A 24564-nucleotide genomic window follows, 5' to 3' on the forward strand; every position below is an offset into this window, starting at 1 on the left:
ACAGTGAAATATTAAGAGTAGTGCTGTGTAGGTTCCACATTCCAATAAGTTCTGCGAGCCAGAAACCGAAAGAATTGTGTAAGATAATTCGGGGTAGAACTCTTTTAACAGTTTTTGAGATATTTGTTCTGTAGTAAGACCGATTGTATCATAATTTCTGACTTTAGAAAGACAAACTTACGAATATGAGATCTTCTGTAAATAAGTTAAAACTATGAATCATTGAAAATAATCATTCGATAAAAAATATGTATTAAAGTACTTATGATCATTAACAACAACGAATAATTTCAGAAATTATAAGTCAAATAATTTAATTGACATTAAACTTTAATGAATCAGTTACTCTACAACATATCACATATCAGATTATCGCAGTGAATTGTGGTTGTTTAATGTTTTTCACATTCACGCTCAAATATGGTACAAAATTCTACACAATAATTGAAAAACTACAAATTGAAATGAACCTAAAAATTACACGATAATTAAAATTTAACAAATACTTTAAACTTAAAATGTTATATAATCTCAGGTCTGACGAATGAAAATAATAGCAATGCAGGCATCCGCTGAGGTGAAAATAAAAATGAAATTAGTTCGCACACAGTATCAATTATTTCCTTAAGTTTATGACTGCTTATTGTAGCGTCTCGGTATACGAAAGTGCAGCGTATGCTCAATGGACGTCAAGTTCTGTGAAGTTCTCGTTGGGCTTCATTTGTGTAATCAGAAATGTCTTAATTCTTATGCGAAGATTTATCTTGCGTCCGAAGATGTGGATAATAAAGTGTGTAAGATATCAACGTTTTACCTTATGATCAGATGCAATCAGAAGGCCACCTTGATCGCTAACATGCAGTGTTGGGATTCATCGCCCTGTTGGTCGACCATAAACACAACATGGGATGTCACGTAACCATGGCAACAGAGGATTATTCCAGGTCGCGCGGCTTAAACCATGCGAACTCAAAGCGCGCGCCACTGTACTAGCTGCAGAAATTTCCAGTACAATAACAAATCTGACATCGCGGGCTACAATTAATACAGATTTTGTGTGCGACCAAAAAAGTGCACACGAGAACATTCGTCAGGATAAAAGTTTCTGGCGAATTATCAACTGGTGAGTCTCATGACAAGAAGATGTTAAACCCCCACAACAAGCTAGATCAGTTAGCTTTATCATCAAACTTTCTGAACGACAATACTTGTCTATTGTTGTGATAAGGCGATGTGGAGGGTCGTTCAACTGAAGGTGATAAATGGCCGTCTGGTTGCTGCACTCCTGCGTATGACGATCTTTTGGTCCTCTGAGGGGTGGAAGTTTGAGGTCCACCTGGATCTGAAAAATTCGCATTTATTCACACTGTTTAAGGAGAAATCGATAATTGATTCAGTTGTACCTGATATAAGCTATCTAACAAGACCATCTTGTAACAAAGTATAAAAATAAATTCAAATTTAATCACAGCTATAAAAATGAAACTCCACCTTTAAAGACGCTGTCATCCAGCAGTGCTGAAACATCCCTATCAAAGCTATTGTTATCTCCAATGAAAGGAGTCCCCCTACTCGAGACGAATGACTGATTCATCGTATTTGAAGAGGACCCATCCACAAAAGAAGAGTTCACTGCAACATTGGGAGGAGTCTGATCCTCAATATCGGGTACTGTTTCACTTGTTTCGTGTGTTGAACTGTCAGTTAGTACCAGACTGTCGTCCATTAGCAGCGAGTCATTAAGTTGTAACAGTCCTGGCTCTGAGAAATTCTCCTGTCTTAGATAGGCTATATAAGTCTTACAATTGAAATATTTGGGTTGTCAAGGGTACTTCTTTGATCAATTTTTACAAACTATTAGATTTTATCAAATGCAAGTCACAGAAGAATTACAGAAAAACTATAATTTGTATTAAAGTTTGGTTTATACCTGGGTATATCGTCGTCTTCAAATTCGCTGTCAGTGTCGTATCCCTTGTTATCTTTTGCTTCTGCTAGCTCTCGTCTCACTCTGTAACAAATATTATGTTTTAACCAAATTATACCAATACAATATATTGAGTATTGACCAAGAAAGGTTTTATGACTGCATTCATATATCCAAATAAACTGGCACTATTGCCTCCAATAGGTCTGAATATTAAGATAAATTCTAAGATTTTTTCAATTTGATAAAGCGATATTTCTAATTTTTCGGTTTTCAAAAATGTCCAATTCTCACAATATCTCCAGACTCCAAGGGCACAGAGAACTGACTTTTCCCAGTTAATGAAACTAAGCACATTATATGTAAGTTAAAGGTAAGTGAAATTTAGCATCATAGAATAAAATATTTTATCTTATAGTAAGAAATTTTAACTTCAAATTTGATGAACTCATTTTGATGAACTCAAAATTTCGTTTAAAAAAAAATGGACGGAAAAACGTAATTAACACATTTCCAGCAATAGAGGTCAGTGTGTCAATAAATTGTATTATATGAAAGACGTTTCAAATCGAACAGTCTCAAGTTGACCTCAATTTCTTTGATTATGTGAACAACAACATTTTCCCGTCACATTGATGATGAATAGGTTTAGTTTAAGTTCTTCTCTCTATTTGAATTTTTAACAAACTTTAGAGATAGAATGTTTACTTCGTTTTTGGTAATTTCTTGTCCTGTCCTTTGTCTCATAAAAGTAATCTTTCTTCAAATCCTCGTTTCTTCAACCGAAATGAACGACAGTTTTGTGTATTCTTAAATAGATTTTAACATGGTTAAAACCACATTATAATCTAAGCATTAATTGACAGACCTTAAGTTTTACGTATTAAGCTAGACGTCTCATTTGGTTCAATTCTCTCAGTTCTCGTTACATTTCTCCACTTTTGCTCAACACTACCGTTTGCTCTTTGTCCAACTCCCCTTAATTGAGACCACTTCTTTAAAAACTTTCCCTTTAGTTCACTGCTTCGGCTGATAATGATAGCTGGATTCAGTGCTGCGTTCAGTATTGGCAACAATGTCCCTAACACCGCCATAACATCAATTTGAGGATCACATATAACATCGTATTTCAACAGCAGGATGTACGTTGCAAATGGTGAGTTGCAACCCACAAAGAGAACTGACATGGCAACAACTGTTATGGTCACGTGACGCTGGTTGTTGCTGGTAGTAACAAGGCTGGGTTTGGTTAGAACAACCATCTGGACAATGCAAGTAATTAGAACTATAACTACTGGGATTAAGAATGGAACCACTATGAAAAAGAATCTGGATGCATGGTGTAGTATAGAATATAGTAATGAGTTGCAATGAGTGAATACAGGATCTGATTCCGAGTATTGCTGAAAATCTTTCAGTTCCATAGATGTGTCTACCCAACACTGGAATGAGTCGAACTTGTCTTCAATTTCCTTTCCCATTCCATTTGCGGAAATGTAGGTATTGTAACCAAAACCTTGTCCATAACGCATCCCAAAGGTCTGAAATGACAGATAAATGTCAACTGCCGCTACTACGATCCAAATCACACCATACATAACTGATGCCATTGCCACATTCCTCTTCTTTATTCGGTAGAAGGGGTTTAGAATCACGACAGTCCTGCAAACGGCGAGCATCAAGTTTCCAAATACTGAACATCTGTAACTGACTGCAATAAGTGTATAGCTGATGACTGAATGGTATCTATCAATTTCTGTCCATCGTTCGATGATTCGTTTGTGAAACAGTGCGAGGACTACTGACTGATAAATGACGCCCACAGCAGTCAGGATATCAACAGAGGATATCAGGGAGTAGATAAGAGATACCACTGAGAGTTGACTCCTCCGATAGTGGTCTATAACGAAGCTGTTGAGAGATATGGTCATGATACAGAGTAGTATACACGGTATACTTATCCAGAAGTAGGGTTCTAGGAATTCTGCATATCCATCTGATTGGGCTCTCATAATTCCTCCAGAGCTTGTTGAGGCTAACGTTTGGGTGACTGGCATTTTTGTTTCAGCCTTGATGGAACTTTAAATAGGATTTATCTTCTTAAAATTGCTTATAAAACTAAGTTCGACTGCAAAATTTTAAATATAAACACTTATTACTCTATTGACATTGTAAGAATGGACCTTTACTGATAGTTGAAATTCGACATATGACGTCATCTAGCGTCATCTAGCGTCATCTAGCGTGAAATATCGCCAGATGATGATAGATGACGCTAGATGACGCTAGATGACGCTAGATGACGCCAATTAGCGACATTGTCGCTAAGTGCACGGCACCTTTCGAATGTCGCTATCTAGCGCCATCTAGCGCTATCTAGCGCTATCTAGCGCTATCTAGCGCTATATGACGCTATATGACGCTATATGACGCTAGATGACGCTAGATGACGCTAAGCACGCAGCACTGACGCCAGGCGACAGATAGCGCTATTTTCATAAAATTTCCGCCCTTTTTTTTGCGACATCTAGCGGTATCTAGCGCTATCTAACGCTATATGTCGCAACGACATCTGACGCAGCGCTATCTAGCGCTATCTAGCGCTATCTGGCGCTATCTAGCAGAGAATGTCGGTTTGTGACAGTTTACGCTAGATAGCGCTAGATAGCGCTATCTAGCGCTAGATATCGCGGCGACAGCTAGCGCTAGATAGCGCTATCTAGCGTAAACTGTCACAAACCGACATTCTCCGCTAGATAACGCTAGATAGCGCTAGATAGCGCTATCTAGCGGAGAATATCGGTTTTTGACAGTTAACGCTAGATAGCGCTAGATAGCGCTATCTAGCGCTAGATATCGCGGTTTTATTTTTAACGTTGCAAAACGTTTATTATTTGACTTCAGATCAAGGTTACCAGAGTTTAAAATTCAACTACATTTGAACGTTGTATTAGTAGAGGCTCTTACGGGCATTGTCTGCTCGATACGTTAGGGACCCCAAATACACCTTACTAGACGTATTTTTGACCGTAGAATCGATTGAAAGTGGTTTCAAGATGATTGGACTGATTGTTCTGGGGTAAAATCGCAAAAAACCGATTTTTGGGCCAAAAATAGGCCAAAAAACCATGTTTTTTGATATTTTGAGCAAGTTAATTTTGTTGGCATGTCGGCAAAACTTGCATAAAGATAGCTAAAAGACAGCCGCACAAGATTGTATAAAAATAAAACAAATCCCTCTATTTGTTCTGAGGTAAAAATCCAAAAAAGTGGTAAAAATTTTGACTTTTTTGCTTGAAGTTTGAATAATTTTTTGCAGTTGTATTAAATCAACCCAAAAATAGTCACATCGTGTTTGCCTAAATTTTTCCTTTCCGAGAAGTACCCACTTCATATACTTTATCGAAGTTTGAATATTGTCACTCCGCAAGCGTTTTTGCCAAATTTTCGACGCGCACTACGCGCAAAAGCATTTAGTTGTTATCAATTGGCACCCGCGCGTTCATCATAAATTTCAAACAGCTATAACTCAGCGAGATTATGTCCGTTCTAGCTCATATTTTCACACTAAATAGAAAATAATGTGATCTTATTGCTGACAAAATATGAATATAATTACTCTATTTGCCTTAGAGTAATAGACTGTCAAAGTTTAAAACGCGCATTGGTATAGCACGTGACTAATAAGGCCAAATTTATACTTCTTAACATATTATCGATCCTTAGACATCATACTATTGTGTCCAATTAGCGGTTAGGTCTCTAAACTCGTAGCAGAAAACACGTCTTTTTGCCCGTAAGAGCCTCTACTATATGTAGGTTACATATAAAACGTTGTTAAACGTTAAATATCTAACGTTGGTTATGGGTTTTATTTTTAACGTTGCAAAACGTTTATTATTTGACGTCAGATCAAGGTTACCTTATTAACTATAAGCAGAGTTTAAAATTCAACTACATTTGAAAGTTGTATGTAGGTTACATATAAAACGTTGTTAAACGTTAAATATCTAACGTTGGTTATAGGTTTTATTTTTAATGTTGCAAAACGATTATTATTTTACGTTAGATCAAGGTTACCTTATCAACTATAAGCAACGTTCAAAACTCAACTAAATTTTAACGTTGTATGTAGGTTACATATAAAAACTTTGCCGGCTGGTATAGGCTTAGACTAATATTTTGAGAAAAAGCGGCGCGTGATAGTATTAGTAAATTACGAGTATCACCCGTTAACGAGTGAGATTCTTCCAGTATAAGCTGTTTATGCTCTAACCATAGCCCTCTCGCTAGTATAGTAGTACGCTTAGACACATGGCTATGTGAAAGAAGATGATGTAAAGATCTTAATGTTAAATTAGCATTTGCAAATTAATAATATTAAAATCTCGCACAGCAAGTTATTAAAAGAATGTAATGAGAGTCGAGCCGAATTTATTGTTCAGTAATCACATTTACAATGGGTTTACACATTACATAACCGTTTAAATTTCAAATTAATGTTCCTGCACGAATGAAAATGCCTCATAATCATATATCGTACCCACGAGTTTTCAGTTTACGAACTACGCGCAAGTGTGAAGTGCAAGCGCGAAAGCTTTATGACAGGCTGAGCGCGGCCCAGTAACAATCCTCGGGATTGGAATTATTTTGGATAAATACTTTACAGCTTTGAGCTTCGAGTAATCTATTTGACGATGTTTGTTGTAGCGCGATGCACTACTGGGCCGCGCCGCGCAGCCAATAATGCTTCTTGCAACCACTAGTGCTTTACTAAACATAGTTGGTCAGTACGTTACTGTACGAACTTTTAAAAGGTGTCGAACTGTACAAATTTTAAAAAGCTGTCGAGGAATTTTTACCGAATTTTTTTAAAAATTTTGTTTTTTAATCACTTCAGTCCGAAAAATTTGTTATTTTTGTCCGAGAGGTTACACTTCAGATTTAAAATATTAACATGCATCCGCACGTCATCGTTTCCCGCCATTTTAACACAAATTTTTGCAATTAGCTTTTCGAAAATTTATGAAGCGAATTTTTCCCAAAATAATCCCGAACTGAAAAAACGTGCCGAACTGTACGAATTTTTTACGACTTTTGTACGAACTAAACAACTATGTTACTAAATTGGCGACGCGATATGCACCATGACTGGGCCTCGCCGAGCTGTGAACAGTGAAGGATTGACATCGTGAATCAACGCGATGCGTTACTGTGAGTGTGTCGCGCCGCGCATCCAAAAATGCTTCTCGGTATCCAACAATGCTTTTCGGCGAAATGCACCACTAAGCTGTGAAAGATTGGCATCATGAATCAACGATGTTAGTAACTTGTATAAATTTTGTCGAAATAGTACGTGCCGCTTTCTTCCGATCCCGAAATGTTAAGGGTCGACGGTCGTTTACATATTAGTATTACGTAATCAGCTGAGGAGGTTGGGGTTTTCAAATGATTATTGATTACGCTAGTGTAATATTGACATAAATATATTAGCTATGGTAAAACTGATTACGGGGTATGTGAACGACCCCTCATTGTTAGTAATCAGTTCCATACATAGCTATTAAGCTATTAGTATCATGTCACAATCACACTAGCGAGCGTAATAATTTGGAAAACCCCGGCCGGCGGCATCAGGCCCCTTATATAATTATAATATGTAAACGACCCCTTGATTAAGTGATATTTAATATTTTGTTCCACTCAGCCGAATATTTGATAAATCGAGTGTAATAGTTGGGTGACTTCGACGAGCCGCGCAAGCTTATAGTTATAGTTATATCATTCTCACTTAAATTATAATTAATTTTCATACACAGTAAAAATTAATTTTCATATAAAATAAAAATAACAAAAAAGATTGGTTGGGAAAAGACAGGCTGCGCTTACGGTCCCAGTAAAACACACACACACACACACACACACACACACACACACACACACACACACACAGACACACACACACAGACACACACACACACACACACACACACACACACACACACACACACACACACACACACACACACACACACACACACACACACACACACACACACACACACACACACACACACACACACACACACACACACACACACACACACACCCACCCAGATAGCGACATCTAGCGCTAAATAGCCTGGACTGTCACGACCCAAAATTCTTCGCTATTTAGCGCTATCTAACGCTATTTAGCGCTATCTAACGCTATCTAGCGCTATATGTCGCAACGACATCTGACGCTATATAGCGCTATCTGGCGCTATATAGCGCTAGATAGCGTGAACTGTCGTAAACTGACTTATCCCGCTATCCAGCGCTTGATGTCGCCTGCGTCAGATGTCGTCGCGACAGATGTCGTCAGATGTCGTCAGATGTCGCTAGATGGCGTCAGATAGCGTCAGATGTCGCGGCAACATATGACGCTAGATGACGCTAGATGTCGTCCCTAGAATTTTGATGAAAATAGCGCTATCTGTCGCCTGGCGTCAGTGCTGCGTGCTTAGCGTCATCTAGCGTCATATAGCGTCATATAGCGTCATATAGCGTCATATAGCGCTAGATAGCGCTAGATAGCGCTAGATAGCGCTAGATGGCGCTAGATAGCGACATTCGAAAGGTGCCGTGCACTTAGCGACAATGTCGCTAATTGGCGTCATCTAGCGTCATCTAGCGTCATCTAGCGTCATCTAGCGTCATCTATCATCATCTGGCGATATTTCACGCTAGATGACGCTAGATGACGTCATATGTCGAATTTCAACTATCAGTAAAGGTCCGTAAGAATGACGTTTTAAATCTATACAAAATTCAAAAAAAATTGAGAAACACACGTTCTATATCAAATTAACAAGAAATTCAATAAAAAGTATCTCCGAAAGAAAGAAGGATAGTACTGAATATCAACAGTAAACCAGACAACAATGGTGTTTGTATTGCTGCAGACCCAGCAGAGTGCAGTCGGAGGTGGGCGGTGTCAACACTCAATAAATCAGGACGAATTTGGAGTACGATAAGAACATTTCAATATTTTAGGGAAAGACAATTAGTATTCGTAATACGTATGACATGGTAGATAATGAATATATACTAGATATTTATCAAAGTGCAAGATATGCTCGGTTGTAGACCAGGGTTGTATACAAATCTATTGAGCTTATAATTAAATATATCCGAGGTTAAAGAATGAACATGGCATAATACACTTTTATACCAATAACATTTACTGGATATTCCACCACAGTTTCACAAACTGAAGCTCGGTATCTTATATATCATTGAAGTCTAAAACCTGAAATAACCATATTTGAAACCTGAAATCTTCCCGGTTTTGAGAACTATTCAAGTGTATTGTCAATCATAATATTAACTCTACTCCTCAAAACAAAACAAAACACAGTTCCTAACTTACCTGTCAGCATGTTTGGAGAGGAACACACTGAGAGTGTACATCTTCAGCAGGATACGTCTACGTTTTCTGGACATTAGGATCAGATCCTCATCTCTCTGTTTGAGACGTTTAGCTAAACACGGTAACATGGCGTACAACTGCCTGGCTGACTCCTGAACAGAGAGGTTAGTTGTTTAGGAAATAGATGGAGGGGGTGGGGTCGGGTTGGGGTGGGGTGGGGTCGGGTTGGGAGGGGGTGGGGCCGGGTTGGGGTGGGGTGGGGCCGGGTTGGGGTGGGGTGGGGCCGGGTTTGGAGGGGCCGGGTTGGGAGGGGTGGGGCCGGGTTGGGAGGGGCCGGGTTAGGAGGGGTGGGGCCGGGTTTGGAGGGGGTGGGGCCGGGTTGGGAGTGGGTGTGGCCGGGTTGGGAGGGGTGGGGCCGGGTTGGGAGGGGGTGGGGCCGGGTTGGGAGTGGGTGGGGCCGGGTTGGGAGGGGGTGGGGCCGGGTTGGGAGGGGCCGGGTTAGGAGGGGTGTGGCCGGGTTGGGAGGGGAGGGGCCGGGTTGGGAGGGGCCGGGTTGGGAGGGGTGGGGCCGGGTTAGGAGGGGTATGGCCGGGTTGGGAGGGGAGGGGCCGGGTTGGGAGGGGCCGGGTTGGGAGGGGCCGGGTTGGGAGGGGCCGGGTTGGGAGGGGGTGGGGCCGGGTTGGGAGGGGCGTCCGGTAACGAGTATAGTCCTCCTTGTTCACGTTTTTGCCCCCTTCAAAGTACGTGATTGCAAAAGATTGTAAAGGGCTGTACTTAAAATAACGTACCCTTGACCCGTGAAGGGAACAGTCGCTGAAGATGCTCTTTTTAAAGACAGCAGTGTGAGCTTGTATCAGTGAGTCCGTGATATCCCACATGGTGTGTTGGAACACGTGATCTATCAACATAGCTTCTCTACAGTACCTGAAATAACACGTGATCTATCAACATAGCTTCTCTACAATACCTGAAATACAAGATATCCAATGATTGTTCAAACTTGAAATAAAAGTTTTACTATCTAAAATATCTTGATCAAAGGTCGCCATTTTTGTTATTCTTCAACAAATAAGACAGTAATAAGATAATATAAAAGTAAAGACACATGTAATGTTAACACATGTAATGTTGACATGTAATGTTAACGTTAAGACACATGTAATGTTAACTCACGCGTTAAGTATCTTGATCCTCCTGGAAAGCTCGTGAGCAGGTGCTAGTAAGGGTATTGTGTTGTAAGTCTCTTGTAACGTCAAGTTAGCTCGGATTATTGACACTAAGTACCTGGGTGTGTTATAAGGTAAGGTTTTTAAGGTATTTAAGATATTTAAGGTGTGTAGGGTTCAGGAACGCGAACGTGAATAATAATGAAATCTATAGGATGCAGAGTGCAGACAAAACTGCATATTCAATTGTTCAATGAAAATAATAATAACATTAGTAATATTATTAGAAAAGCTTAACTTACTTCCTGGTTGTTTCGTCTATATCTCGTTTAACAGCGTTAGTTTTAGTGAGATTAGGCCAGAGCGGGCGCTGTGTTCTCAAGACTATCTTGTTCCACCTCATGAAGAGGAAAGTGAACCACACAGCACAGAGGACGTAGAACCCGCCGTTCAGCATTATCATCTCAGCGTACAGAAAATCCTCTGGGAGATTAAATAGTGTTGTGGGGAGACCGCAGGATATAAATTATTGGAGTATGATTGTAGAATGTTGGGATTTAGATCTGATAAGATGGTAGAATCTCATATTAATATCAGATACCAGGTAGTACTAGTGTTAACTGTAGTTTCAGAGTGCTAGCTTCTTAATTAAAGTAGGAAAGTAATATATTTCTTGAATAATTTCAATACAAACCTTGAATAAAGGCGTTCCTCGTATCCATCTCGATACAGACGCCAACAAAAGCATTGCAGAAGTGAACAAAGAGGGATAGGAAGAGCATGACGTTAAAAGACATGATTCTGTAGGGTCTACCAACCATCACCAAACCACCTGAATACGTTAATTAAGCAATTAGTGCCGTTAATTAGTTAATTAATTAATTTTTATTTAATTAATGTTTAAATGATAAAATATAATCCCCTCAAGCCACAATCTCCAATTTCTTAATAATTCCAATAAGATTTATTAATATTATTGATTACTAACTGAGAACGAAGAAGATGCCCGTAAAAAGGAATGCTTGAAGTTTCTCGTAATCAAATACTGCTCCATACACAATTATCAACATTAACTTAACCACAAATACGTAGCACTGAAACAGGGGGTAAAATAGGCTTCACATAACAAAATACATTCACGATGATATAACATATCATAAACCATAAATATTAAGGATTTAAAATGATGACATTTAAAGAAAACATCAACTTTCATTCATTCAACAATACCAGGACTGAGTTAAGGACTGATGCAAGAAGATAAACGTGAAAACTTACATTAAATCACACTAAAATCAACTTTGATCACACTAAATCACACTAAATCACACTAAATCACACTAAATCACACTAAATCACACTATCTCAATCTCCACCTACCCTCATATAAACAAACTTGCGTCTGAAAGAGGACAGCAAGTAGTAACCACTGAGTAACCACTCTTCGTTAATACCGTACACGTACTCTGTCTCCTTTAGTAGGATGTAACCCTCGTGCTCTATTGTTATATCTGAGATTGTGGTTAATCGGTTAGTTAATTAGTTAATCAGTTAATTATTTAATTAGTTAATTAGTTAATTAGTTAATTAGTTAATTAGTTAATTAGTTAATTAGTCGATTAATGAGTTAGTTGACTTATACGATTTTGATAATGTTTAGAGATTAGAAATCCTAAATTCGATATTTAATTTATCTAATAAGACAGAAAAATATAATATTGTGATAAATTATTAAAATCCCCCTTACCAGTGAACACGTGTTTCTTGTTTTTGACAAAGATGTAGACAGGAACCGCGCACCATGCCAGTAGTATCAACACTGGGTACAAAGCGTGAACTAAAGTCCACATGTCACGGTTCCAGATAAGACAGGTCTCACTGGGCTTCACGTCTGTTGCGTTGTGTAGTGGGTTCGGGCCTAGATGGTGTTAGTGGTGTTAGTGGTGTTAGTGATGTTAGTGGTGTTAGTGGTGTTAGTGGTGTAAGTGGTGTTAGTGGTGTTAGTGGTGTTAGTGATGTTAGTGGTGTTAGTGGTGTTAGTGGTGTTAGTGGTGTTAGTGGTGTTAGTGATGTTAGTGATGTTAGTGGTGTTAGTGATGTTAGTGATGTTAGTGGTGTTAGTGGTGTTACTGATGTTAGTTTGTGTAAAGTGATTTCTATGCGTTTTCTTATTTCTCACAGTTAATTTCCATTTTTTCAATGTAGAAACAGGATTTCACTGTTCAGATTATTGTTACGAAATTTACAGGTGCTGGATCTAGGAGAACCAAGATACAAATTTAACAGATGTCCGGACTGATTAATGTTGCGCAACAATTTTATTATAATGGGCTTTGAGAAAACGTTTCCTTCATGAGTACTAAATAATTTTTTGAAATGCAGTATTGAGCTTGAAAACTGTCAGCTATGAAACCGTCAGCTATATCATATTAGAGACAAAAGAGATGCCCCTCTTGACGCTATATTGTGTGATATATTATAAATTTAAAAGGTTTCAACAGAACCATTGTGCAGGCACTGGTCCTTTTTAATCGATCGTGATCACGTGACTAATATTTCAGGTTGTAAAGTTCGTCACGCAGTCATGATTGGAACAATTATGAAAACTCCTTTTTATCAAAGGGGCCAGCCGCCAGATGTTAAATGCAATGCCATATTCATATTGCCATTCATTGACAATTTTCAGCTGGTTTTTCAGTCAATTTGTTTCGAAGCTGCTGTGTTGATGAGCAGGTCAATGTCTCGTAGTCATTTGCCTCTCTGTGGTCATCAGTCGTTGTCCTTTTTCTGATCATTTGGTTTGAGTCTGTTCAGAGATTGTCAAGGTTTTGCCATATTTTGGTCTCAAGTACCAAAAATGAGATTTACAAGATTTTTACTGGTCCTTTTTTGGTATTATAGCAGTTATGCAAAGAATGATAAAAACGAAGGTAATAGAACAGCTAATGAGCATACTATTACTAATTACTGATAACTAACTCATAATATATATCAAGGTCTTTACTCTTTAGACATGGGAAGCAACAGCGACAATAAATAACTAACTCAACATTTCAGACTGGATCGAACTAAAATCAAATCAAGGAGCCACCTCTATGCACCTCTTCAACCCTAAAAAAGACAGAGTGGATTTAAAGATATCTGGTAAGGGTCAGCGAGAATTCCCGACCTCAGGTTTCGAGATCAGACTGACCTTCTACGATGTGATGTTAGACCAACTTGCGGTGATGTCTATCAAAATGGAGTTGGGGAGTACGGTTATTGTGATGATTCCAAATTTTGGAGAAGAATACCTCTGCGAAAGTGGAATCACTCCAAAAGGTTGGTGTGACGTTGTTTATTGTCTGATTGAAATGTAAGATTACGGTGTTGGAAGCAAATACGTTTAAAAGAGCGTCTCTAACTTATCCTCTGGCTCTAACTAGTTCTCTAACTAGTTCTCTAACTAATCCTCTAACTAGTCCTCTATTTAGTTCTCTGGCGAGTTCTCTAACTAATCCTCTAACTAATTCTACTTCTCAGATGACTGGCAGAAGGAATTGACAATACACGCACAGAACAAAATAGTTCTCTCCGATTCAGCAGCAGAGACCCTTGGTTGCTCCTCTGAAGATTGGATAAAATGGTTGGCAGTATCAAGTAGATTCCACAAGCTGAGACTGATGCATTTAGGATCATCAACAGCTTCCGTCCAGTACCGGATCTTATCAGATAGCATTGAAATAGGTACGTTTTAAAGTTCATATTTTGTACAGGGTGGGCCAAAAGTCAGTACCCATACGTTGGCCTTAATAGCTCCGCCGTGTTTTATATTTGAGAGCTGTTGCTTTGCAGATGGCATACTGTACTTACTGGTTCGAGGATTCCGTCGTCAAAATTTGAAAATTCGAATATTTTAGACCACGCCCATTCAATATTAAAACACCTATATTGTTTTCTCTGAACATGCTGAACGCCTAATTTTTTCAGAGACGGTAGATTGTCAAATGTTGCATATGATCTGAAAACATGAGGCAAAACGGATTAGAAATGACGAAGTTATCAAGCATGTTCTGTATCTCGTTAACAAAATTGACTGGGTGATTATGTGACACCGTGACACGACACCTTAATTGGGCACCCTTAACAATTCCCATAATGTTTAACGGGGTAGTTAACGGGGTCACCTTATCACGTGATTAGGTAAACCAATCACCTGATCACACGTAATGAATAAACTCGTTATGCTTCATATCTCGGTCATCTGAGAAGCTACAGTTCTAATTCTTTCAGGACAAACGTAATTCGAATGGCCAAACACAATTCAATAACATTTAGCTTGATCCGACTATCCAAACTATCAAATAAATGTGAAAATGAACCTCTATTTGAAAAAAATGAACGCGAATATTTTTCGAGTTGACAAATTCCTCGAACCAGTGGTGGTACTAAGTCATACCAGAAAGAAGTATTTAAATTGGGCACTCAGTGACTGAGCTATAAAGGCCAACGTATGGGTACTGACTTTTGGCCCACCCTGTACATTATATCATATTGAGACTGAACATTCAATCAGAGATAGAGAGCATGATCATTCATTGTGTAATTCATTCATCGTATGATAAGAATCTATAGTTCCATCAGCCCCTCGCTCCTCCCCCCCCCCCCCCCAACTGCCGGTATATTCTATTTTATCACAATTCTAAATATAAAAACATCGCGAAATTGAGTCAGGTTAACGCGCAGATCTGCAAAATAAAGGGATTTAAAATGTGTATGCAATAATTTTGGTAAAACAGTGTTTACAATCATGAGGTATAGGTTAAGAAAAAAAGAATTGGAGATCATTTTTATTTTTCCAGCATGATTAACATAGATATCGATTAAAATGAATGTTGATTGTTGCGACTTTGGTATTCGTCTTATTGGCACGTTTCTTCATTTTGCAAGCGACTCTTATAATATATTTGTAAGAAAATATTGTGATCTATGACAGTTGGAAAAAAATGTGCATTTCAGTTTTGCCACAATATTTTACGGTGCTTGGTCCTGGATCTAACTAATAATTTTAAACAGCTGTCAAATTTCAAAGGAGAATAGGATCAGGATGGGATTAGCAAGCTTGTGCGGTCCAGTGGTTTTAACTAAATATAAAATAACTAGCAATTATTGCTTCTGTGTCAAATGGTTGATCAAAATCCTCCAACAGCTGGAACATTGAACAGCCTATAAATCAGGTACCAGATAATATTATTTTGAACATTATTTGAAAATGAGGTTTTAGTTTGGTGCAACTCGTCGACATGGGAAGCATTGCTCTGTTTCTGGTTGTACCGTGGATTAACATTGTGATTATATCTACAACTACTGATTACAACGAAGGTTTATCTTGTTTTCTGTTTTTACAAATAATGTTTTTTTAAAAGAATTTATCTGAACGTGTATATTTTCGTTTAAGAAGCTAATAAAAATATAAATTTTAGGCTGGTGGTCGGAGATAAAAGATGGAACAACAGGTCAACTACCATTCCTCCCTGAACGAAACAAAATCAATTTCACGGTTACCAGCAGAAATGGAACTGATCGGTTCTCAGACGTTGAAATTGGGCTGATTTTTGGCGATGAGAGTGGATCTGATAATGTTGGTTACATGCTAATACATATCAGTGAATGGAACACATACTTTGTGATAGCAGCACTTCCAGATAATGAAGAAATCTGCAGAGCTACTTTGAACAACAGAGCAGAAGGTTAGGAGAACTTTGAAATGATTGGTGAAAATCTATTCCAAGATTTTTTGTAAAATAGGATAGAATTATATCAAACTTTCCACATTACAAAAACATTCAGACAACTGCGCATTTTAAACTTAATATTCGTGTAATAAACTAGGAGCCTCGAACAATATCAGGTTGGTTAAGTGATCTTACTGTTTACGCAAACAAACGGTTGATAATATTAGATTCAACACCACGAGGGCTAAGCTGCGATCTTGATAGCTGGTCACTTTGGAAACAGACAACTGGTCAAGTCACTAGTGTAAAGTTACTACAGTCAAACGCTGGACAAACTGCAGTAGTTCAGTACCGGATATCTGTGCAAGATATTATAGGTAACTTAATAGTTATTATCGTTAATACTAATAGACATTTTTGCATTTGTGATAAGGTGAGGTAGGTACTTAGATCAGGTGAAATTAATTTTACTTTCATTAATTTATGTACTTGCTAACGTTTTATAAACATTAAAATCAGGATTACAGTTCAAATATTATCTGGTTAAGAAAAGAGAGAAATAATAATTAACCAATTTATAGTAAACTAATTAACAAAGATATCGAACCCCTGTCTTTTTATGTGACTCAATTTGGAATCGAACAAAAACTTCCTGGCTTTGTCAACCCTTCAGTGAGGAACCCATATAGGTGCCTTAGCCCTTAAAGCATTATTCCTTTTTCTTTCAGATCATAAACCTGTCAAATCCTGATGCAGATGTTTTCTATTATCAAAAAAACTCCAAAGAAATGATTGCCAAAAACTAGACTTATCATTGTTACTGCTTTACTGTATGATAAGTTTCAGCCACAACTTTAAAATAAACCAATCAGTCCCTGGGAAGTGGGCCAGATGTGAGCTGTCAAATAGCAATCTGTTCATAATCCGAAATTGACAATTGGCTTGGTTTTAGTTTTCAGATGGGACTCAGTTTTCTTGTTCTAGCTATGCTGGTGCGACTCACTTACTCCTCAAAGACTGGTGATAAGGAAGGTGAGAAGGGTGTGCCTTTTTTAGTGATTCGATGTGGACCCTCAGTATTGAATTAATACGCAGTATTTATAGCCAATTGAAAAATATAATTATATTTTTATTAGCTATAATGATTATCTTAAATTAGACTCCAACATTATATATAATTTCAGGTTGGTCGGAGATACAAGATGGATCGACTTCTCTGTTAACATTCCTCCCTAAGCGTGACAGAATTGATTTCAAGATCAGTGGAACGGACCAAGGTGATTATCTGTCCTCAGAGTTCAACCTTTGGTTAAAGTTCTACAACGTTAGCAAAATCAAAGTCGGAGTGATAAAGATCAAGGTGTGTAGAAGTCATATCGTCGTTAAGATGACACATTTTCCGGTAGAAAAGAAGATGTGTGAAACTGCTGTAGACAACGTAGCAGAGAGTGAGTTACTTGCACTAAAGTTCTGACCTATCATTGGAACCTGGTCTTCTTCCAATAAAGTATCTAACAGTTCAAATCAAAGGTGTTATTTGTAATTTTATTTATTTGTATATATAATATACAATTTCAATATACAGCACTGCGCAGGAAACCAAAGCTGGATACACGATTTGACAGTATATGCGAATAAACTGTTGATCATGGTAGATTCAACACCACGAGAGCTCAGCTGCGACTTTGACAACTGGTCACTTTGGATACAGAAGACACTGGAAGTCACCAGTGTAAAGCTAGTGCAGGTAACAGAAGATGATGACGGACCCGCCGGAACTGTTCGGTTCCGGATATCTTTTCAAGACACTTTAGGTAAATTTAATAATTATTACAAACTTGGTTAAGGTCCATTGTTCAGTCAAATTTTTGAAACTGAAGCATCAGTTCTTCAATAGTTGTGAAGGAGGTATTAACAGGTTTGGACTCTTGATATGAATTATTATCCGATTAACGAAGATATCAAATAAAGCAGTAGTAAAATGTTGTTCTTTATTATATCACGTGTTCGGTGATTACAATATGAGTAAATAAGCTTGTGACGTAATACCACGTGTTGTGACGTAATACCACGTGTTGTGACGTAATACCACGTGTTGTGACGTAATACCACGTGTTGTGACGCAATACCACGTGTTTTGACGTAATACCACGTGTTGTGACGTAATACCACGTGTTGTGACGTAATACCACGTGTTGTGACGTAATACCACGTGTTGTGACGCAATACCACGTGTTTTGACGTAATACCACGTGTTGTGACGTAATACCACGTGTTGTGACGTAATACCACGTGTTGTGACGTAATACCACGTGTTGTGACGTAATACCACGTGGTGTTAGTGGTGTTAGTGATGTTAGTGGTGTTAGTGGTGTTAGTGGTGTTAGTGGTGTTAGTGGTGTTAGTGATGTTAGTGATGTTAGTGGTGTTAGTGATGTTAGTGATGTTAGTGGTGTTAGTGGTGTTACTGATGTTAGTTTGTGTAAAGTGATTTCTATGCGTTTTCTTATTTCTCACAGTTAATTTCCATTTTTTCAATGTAGAAACAGGATTTCACTGTTCAGATTATTGTTACGAAATTTACAGGTGCTGGATCTAGGAGAACCAAGATACAAATTTAACAGATGTCCGGACTGATTAATGTTGCGCAACAATTTTATTATAATGGGCTTTGAGAAAACGTTTCCTTCATGAGTACTAAATAATTTTTTGAAATGCAGTATTGAGCTTGAAAACTGTCAGCTATGAAACCGTCAGCTATATCATATTAGAGACAAAAGAGATGCCCCTCTTGACGCTATATTGTGTGATATATTATAAATTTAAAAGGTTTCAACAGAACCATTGTGCAGGCACTGGTCCTTTTTAATCGATCGTGATCACGTGACTAATATTTCAGGTTGTAAAGTTCGTCACGCAGTCATGATTGGAACAATTATGAAAACTCCTTTTTATCAAAGGGGCCAGCCGCCAGATGTTAAATGCAATGCCATATTCATATTGCCATTCATTGACAATTTTCAGCTGGTTTTTCAGTCAATTTGTTTCGAAGCTGCTGTGTTGATGAGCAGGTCAATGTCTCGTAGTCATTTGCCTCTCTGTGGTCATCAGTCGTTGTCCTTTTTCTGATCATTTGGTTTGAGTCTGTTCAGAGATTGTCAAGGTTTTGCCATATTTTGGTCTCAAGTACCAAAAATGAGATTTACAAGATTTTTACTGGTCCTTTTTTGGTATTATAGCAGTTATGCAAAGAATGATAAAAACGAAGGTAATAGAACAGCTAATGAGCATACTATTACTAATTACTGATAACTAACTCATAATATATATCAAGGTCTTTACTCTTTAGACATGGGAAGCAACAGCGACAATAAATAACTAACTCAACATTTCAGACTGGATCGAACTAAAATCAAATCAAGGAGCCACCTCTATGCACCTCTTCAACCCTAAAAAAGACAGAGTGGATTTAAAGATATCTGGTAAGGGTCAGCGAGAATTCCCGACCTCAGGTTTCGAGATCAGACTGACCTTCTACGATGTGATGTTGCAAGCGACTCTTATAATATATTTGTAAGAAAATATTGTGATCTATGACAGTTGGAAAAAAATGTGCATTTCAGTTTTGCCACAATATTTTACGGTGCTTGGTCCTGGATCTAACTAATAATTTTAAACAGCTGTCAAATTTCAAAGGAGAATAGGATCAGGATGGGATTAGCAAGCTTGTGCGGTCCAGTGGTTTTAACTAAATATAAAATAACTAGCAATTATTGCTTCTGTGTCAAATGGTTGATCAAAATCCTCCAACAGCTGGAACATTGAACAGCCTATAAATCAGGTACCAGATAATATTATTTTGAACATTATTTGAAAATGAGGTTTTAGTTTGGTGCAACTCGTCGACATGGGAAGCATTGCTCTGTTTCTGGTTGTACCGTGGATTAACATTGTGATTATATCTACAACTACTGATTACAACGAAGGTTTATCTTGTTTTCTGTTTTTACAAATAATGTTTTTTTAAAAGAATTTATCTGAACGTGTATATTTTCGTTTAAGAAGCTAATAAAAATATAAATTTTAGGCTGGTGGTCGGAGATAAAAGATGGAACAACAGGTCAACTACCATTCCTCCCTGAACGAAACAAAATCAATTTCACGGTTACCAGCAGAAATGGAACTGATCGGTTCTCAGACGTTGAAATTGGGCTGATTTTTGGCGATGAGAGTGGATCTGATAATGTTGGTTACATGCTAATACATATCAGTGAATGGAACACATACTTTGTGATAGCAGCACTTCCAGATAATGAAGAAATCTGCAGAGCTACTTTGAACAACAGAGCAGAAGGTTAGGAGAACTTTGAAATGATTGGTGAAAATCTATTCCAAGATTTTTTGTAAAATAGGATAGAATTATATCAAACTTTCCACATTACAAAAACATTCAGACAACTGCGCATTTTAAACTTAATATTCGTGTAATAAACTAGGAGCCTCGAACAATATCAGGTTGGTTAAGTGATCTTACTGTTTACGCAAACAAACGGTTGATAATATTAGATTCAACACCACGAGGGCTAAGCTGCGATCTTGATAGCTGGTCACTTTGGAAACAGACAACTGGTCAAGTCACTAGTGTAAAGTTACTACAGTCAAACGCTGGACAAACTGCAGTAGTTCAGTACCGGATATCTGTGCAAGATATTATAGGTAACTTAATAGTTATTATCGTTAATACTAATAGACATTTTTGCATTTGTGATAAGGTGAGGTAGGTACTTAGATCAGGTGAAATTAATTTTACTTTCATTAATTTATGTACTTGCTAACGTTTTATAAACATTAAAATCAGGATTACAGTTCAAATATTATCTGGTTAAAAAAAGAGAGAAATAATAATTAACCAATTTATAGTAAACTAATTAACAAAGATATCGAACCCCTGTCTTTTTATGTGACTCAATTTGGAATCGAACAAAAACTTCCTGGCTTTGTCAACCCTTCAGTGAGGAACCCATATAGGTGCCTTAGCCCTTAAAGCATTATTCCTTTTTCTTTCAGATCATAAACCTGTCAAATCCTGATGCAGATGTTTTCTATTATCAAAAAAACTCCAAAGAAATGATTGCCAAAAACTAGACTTATCATTGTTACTGCTTTACTGTATGATAAGTTTCAGCCACAACTTTAAAATAAACCAATCAGTCCCTGGGAAGTGGGCCAGATGTGAGCTGTCAAATAGCAATCTGTTCATAATCCGAAATTGACAATTGGCTTGGTTTTAGTTTTCAGATGGGACTCAGTTTTCTTGTTCTAGCTATGCTGGTGCGACTCACTTACTCCTCAAAGACTGGTGATAAGGAAGGTGAGAAGGGTGTGCCTTTTTTAGTGATTCGATGTGGACCCTCAGTATTGAATTAATACGCAGTATTTATAGCCAATTGAAAAATATAATTATATTTTTATTAGCTATAATGATTATCTTAAATTAGACTCCAACATTATATATAATTTCAGGTTGGTCGGAGATACAAGATGGATCGACTTCTCTGTTAACATTCCTCCCTAAGCGTGACAGAATTGATTTCAAGATCAGTGGAACGGACCAAGGTGATTATCTGTCCTCAGAGTTCAACCTTTGGTTAAAGTTCTACAACGTTAGCAAAATCAAAGTCGGAGTGATAAAGATCAAGGTGTGTAGAAGTCATATCGTCGTTAAGATGACACATTTTCCGGTAGAAAAGAAGATGTGTGAAACTGCTGTAGACAACGTAGCAGAGAGTGAGTTACTTGCACTAAAGTTCTGACCTATCATTGGAACCTGGTCTTCTTCCAATAAAGTATCTAACAGTTCAAATCAAAGGTGTTATTTGTAATTTTATTTATTTGTATATATAATATACAATTTCAATATACAGCACTGCGCAGGAAACCAAAGCTGGATACACGATTTGACAGTATATGCGAATAAACTGTTGATCATGGTAGATTCAACACCACGAGAGCTCAGCTGCGACTTTGACAACTGGTCACTTTGGATACAGAAGACACTGGAAGTCACCAGTGTAAAGCTAGTGCAGGTAACAGAAGATGATGACGGACCCGCCGGAACTGTTCGGTTCCGGATATCTTTTCAAGACACTTTAGGTAAATTTAATAATTATTACAAACTTGGTTAAGGTCCATTGTTCAGTCAAATTTTTGAAACTGAAGCATCAGTTCTTCAATAGTTGTGAAGGAGGTATTAACAGGTTTGGACTCTTGATATGAATTATTATCCGATTAACGAAGATATCAAATAAAGCAGTAGTAAAATGTTGTTCTTTATTATATCACGTGTTCGGTGATTACAATATGAGTAAATAAGCTTGTGACGTAATACCACGTGTTGTGACGTAATACCACGTGTTGTGACGTAATACCACGTGTTGTGACGTAATACCACGTGTTGTGACGTAATACCACGTGTTGTGACGTAATACCACGTGTTGTGACGTAATACCACGTGTTGTGACGTAATACCACGTGTTGTGACGTAATACCACGTGTTGTGACGCAATACCACGTGTTTTGACGTAATACCACGTGTTGTGACGTAATACCACGTGTTGTGACGTAATACCACGTGTTGTGACGTAATACCACGTGTTGTGACGTAATACCACGTGTTGTGGCGTAATACCACGTGTTGTGACGTAATATCACGTGTTGTGACCTAATACCACGTGTTATGATACCATGTGACGTGTACAATCTCACGTGGTTACACTTACTTCTTGTATCAGAGCCGTTATATCGGCACCACCACCACCTCACAGCTAGAATACCAAAAGGTAGAACTGCCAGCTCCAGTACATACACAAACCACTTTCTTAAATACGCCAAATACTTCATGTGATTCTCTGGGGAGAGTGATTATTGAATAATTAACATATTTCATACAATGTAAATATTCGTAAAATGTAAAATATACCCAAAATCTAATAGCCTCTTGATACAAATGCCCAAAAGGTAGAGACCCATATGCATATTTCAGAGTTTCTATCATGGTGCTGTAGTTGAATTCTTCTTTAAATGTGAAAATACCTTCGCCACTAGTTGACCACGACACGAAGACGTAGAACACAGAGAACATGGCTATGAGGGTAACCACAGTAATGCTGATACCCATAGTCAGGATGTAGTATTCCGTTGGAATGTTCTCACTATTCGCGTAACCTGCAAAATAAGAACTGATATATTAATAGGAACTTTGATACTTTAATATATTTTATACTTTATCTATTGCCTGACTTGACTGCTAAAAATCTAAACGATTTCTTGGCAATCGTAAAATTTTATAAATCTCCCATGGCCCATAGCATAGTTGTCAGTTAGAATGTTAATTTATAATGATATAATATCGATAATGGGCAGGTTCATTATTTTAACATACCGCTATCAGTAGGCCACACTGTCACATTAAACCCTGCTGACTCTATCTTATACCAGCTCCAATAGTCTGTCACGTACAGCATCCAAGAGAAGGCTCTGAAATATTTAGTGAAAAATGTGGGGAATATTTAAACGAGAATGTAGATGCCAAGATAAACCACCACTTGACACAAAGAGTGGTGTAACAATTTAACAGTTAGTTTTTGTTTCGTCCAAATCTGGGCTTTAATTAATTGGTAACAGATCTGGTGACCTGGCACGTGACAGCGATTAACCAATCAGCCTCCAGCATTGACAAATCAAAACCCACAATCACTGTCACGTGTATATTAATAGTACTCACGCAGTGAACTGATAGGACCAGGGAGTCTTGAGGTTGAGGGACCAGGAGAAGAGGAGGAGGAATATTTGAGCGTGAGTTATTATTAACATCACAGCATCGCTCGGCCATTGTGCTATCCTATTCTTTGGGTTTACCTGTGGGAATGTATCGTGAGGTAGGTGTGAATATGAAAATATTTGAGGCTTCGTTAATCTACCTAGAATGGGATGGAAAATCTGCATCTCAAATTGCTTCCCGCGATACTGTTTTCTTAATTGGTAATGCCTTTAAACACAAATATATAATTACCGATTATCATCAGGAACCTAACTCATTAAAATCTGACCTCATTAAATGTGTCCTCAAAGAAGAGATCATCCTCATCCTTCTCCTCGAGTTCGATAACAACTTTAGCTGTGTCTCCAACATCCAGAAGAGGCACTGTCTCTACAATATCATCGAACTTGTCTTTCTTGAAGCCCATTACCTTTCACCGTACCTTTCACCGTACCTTTTACATCCTTAAAGAAGACAAAACGATAGGAAATTATGTGACTATAAACTCTGTGTTAATTAATTTA

General features: G+C 37.9%; 2 protein-coding genes across 3 annotated transcripts in view; one reads left to right on the forward strand and one right to left on the reverse strand.

The window, feature by feature from the left end:
- LOC134820718 (fibroblast growth factor receptor 2-like) overlaps window positions 1–24564 on the forward strand; it is a 134976-nt gene that overhangs the window by 44351 nt on the left and 66061 nt on the right. The window lies entirely within an intron of this gene.
- On the reverse strand, window positions 188–24510 carry LOC134820379 (uncharacterized). 2 transcript variants are annotated; one of them, XR_010160881.1, is made up of 16 exons: window positions 24330–24510; window positions 24005–24138; window positions 23663–23757; window positions 23314–23445; window positions 23001–23129; window positions 12255–12425; window positions 11888–12018; window positions 11496–11601; window positions 11202–11339; window positions 10810–10990; window positions 10515–10625; window positions 10130–10265; window positions 9342–9493; window positions 1931–2011; window positions 1492–1761; window positions 188–1342 (listed from the first exon to the last, which is right to left on the reverse strand). XR_010160881.1 is itself a non-coding variant. In XM_063830747.1 (16 exons), the coding sequence occupies exons 1-16, from the start codon at window positions 24465–24467 to the stop codon at window positions 1170–1172; spliced, it is 2295 nt and encodes a 764-aa protein (XP_063686817.1). In that variant the 5' UTR covers window positions 24468–24510; the 3' UTR covers window positions 188–1169. The 2 variants fall into 2 exon arrangements, 1 of the variants encoding a protein (XP_063686817.1); XM_063830747.1 differs by having other exon boundaries at window positions 1492–1778.

Source organism: Bolinopsis microptera, chromosome 9, assembly GCF_026151205.1.
Source record: "Bolinopsis microptera isolate Bmic1 chromosome 9, MBARI_Bmic_1.0, whole genome shotgun sequence".
NCBI classification, from domain to species: domain Eukaryota; kingdom Metazoa; phylum Ctenophora; class Tentaculata; order Lobata; family Bolinopsidae; genus Bolinopsis; species Bolinopsis microptera.

Bases quoted from the DNA above. Each gene is read 5' to 3' on its own strand.
- LOC134820379 (XM_063830747.1), bottom strand. From the start codon at position 24,467: ATGGGCTTCAAGAAAGACAAGTTCGATGATATTGTAGAGACAGTGCCT. The intron at 2,012-9,341 runs GTAAGTTAGGAA...TATTTGTTACAG, and splicing joins CTCTCCAAACATGCTGACAG to AGTGAGACGAGAGCTAGCAG. The intron at 1,779-1,930 runs GTATAAACCAAA...AGCCTATCTAAG, and splicing joins GAAGACGACGATATACCCAG to ACAGGAGAATTTCTCAGAGC.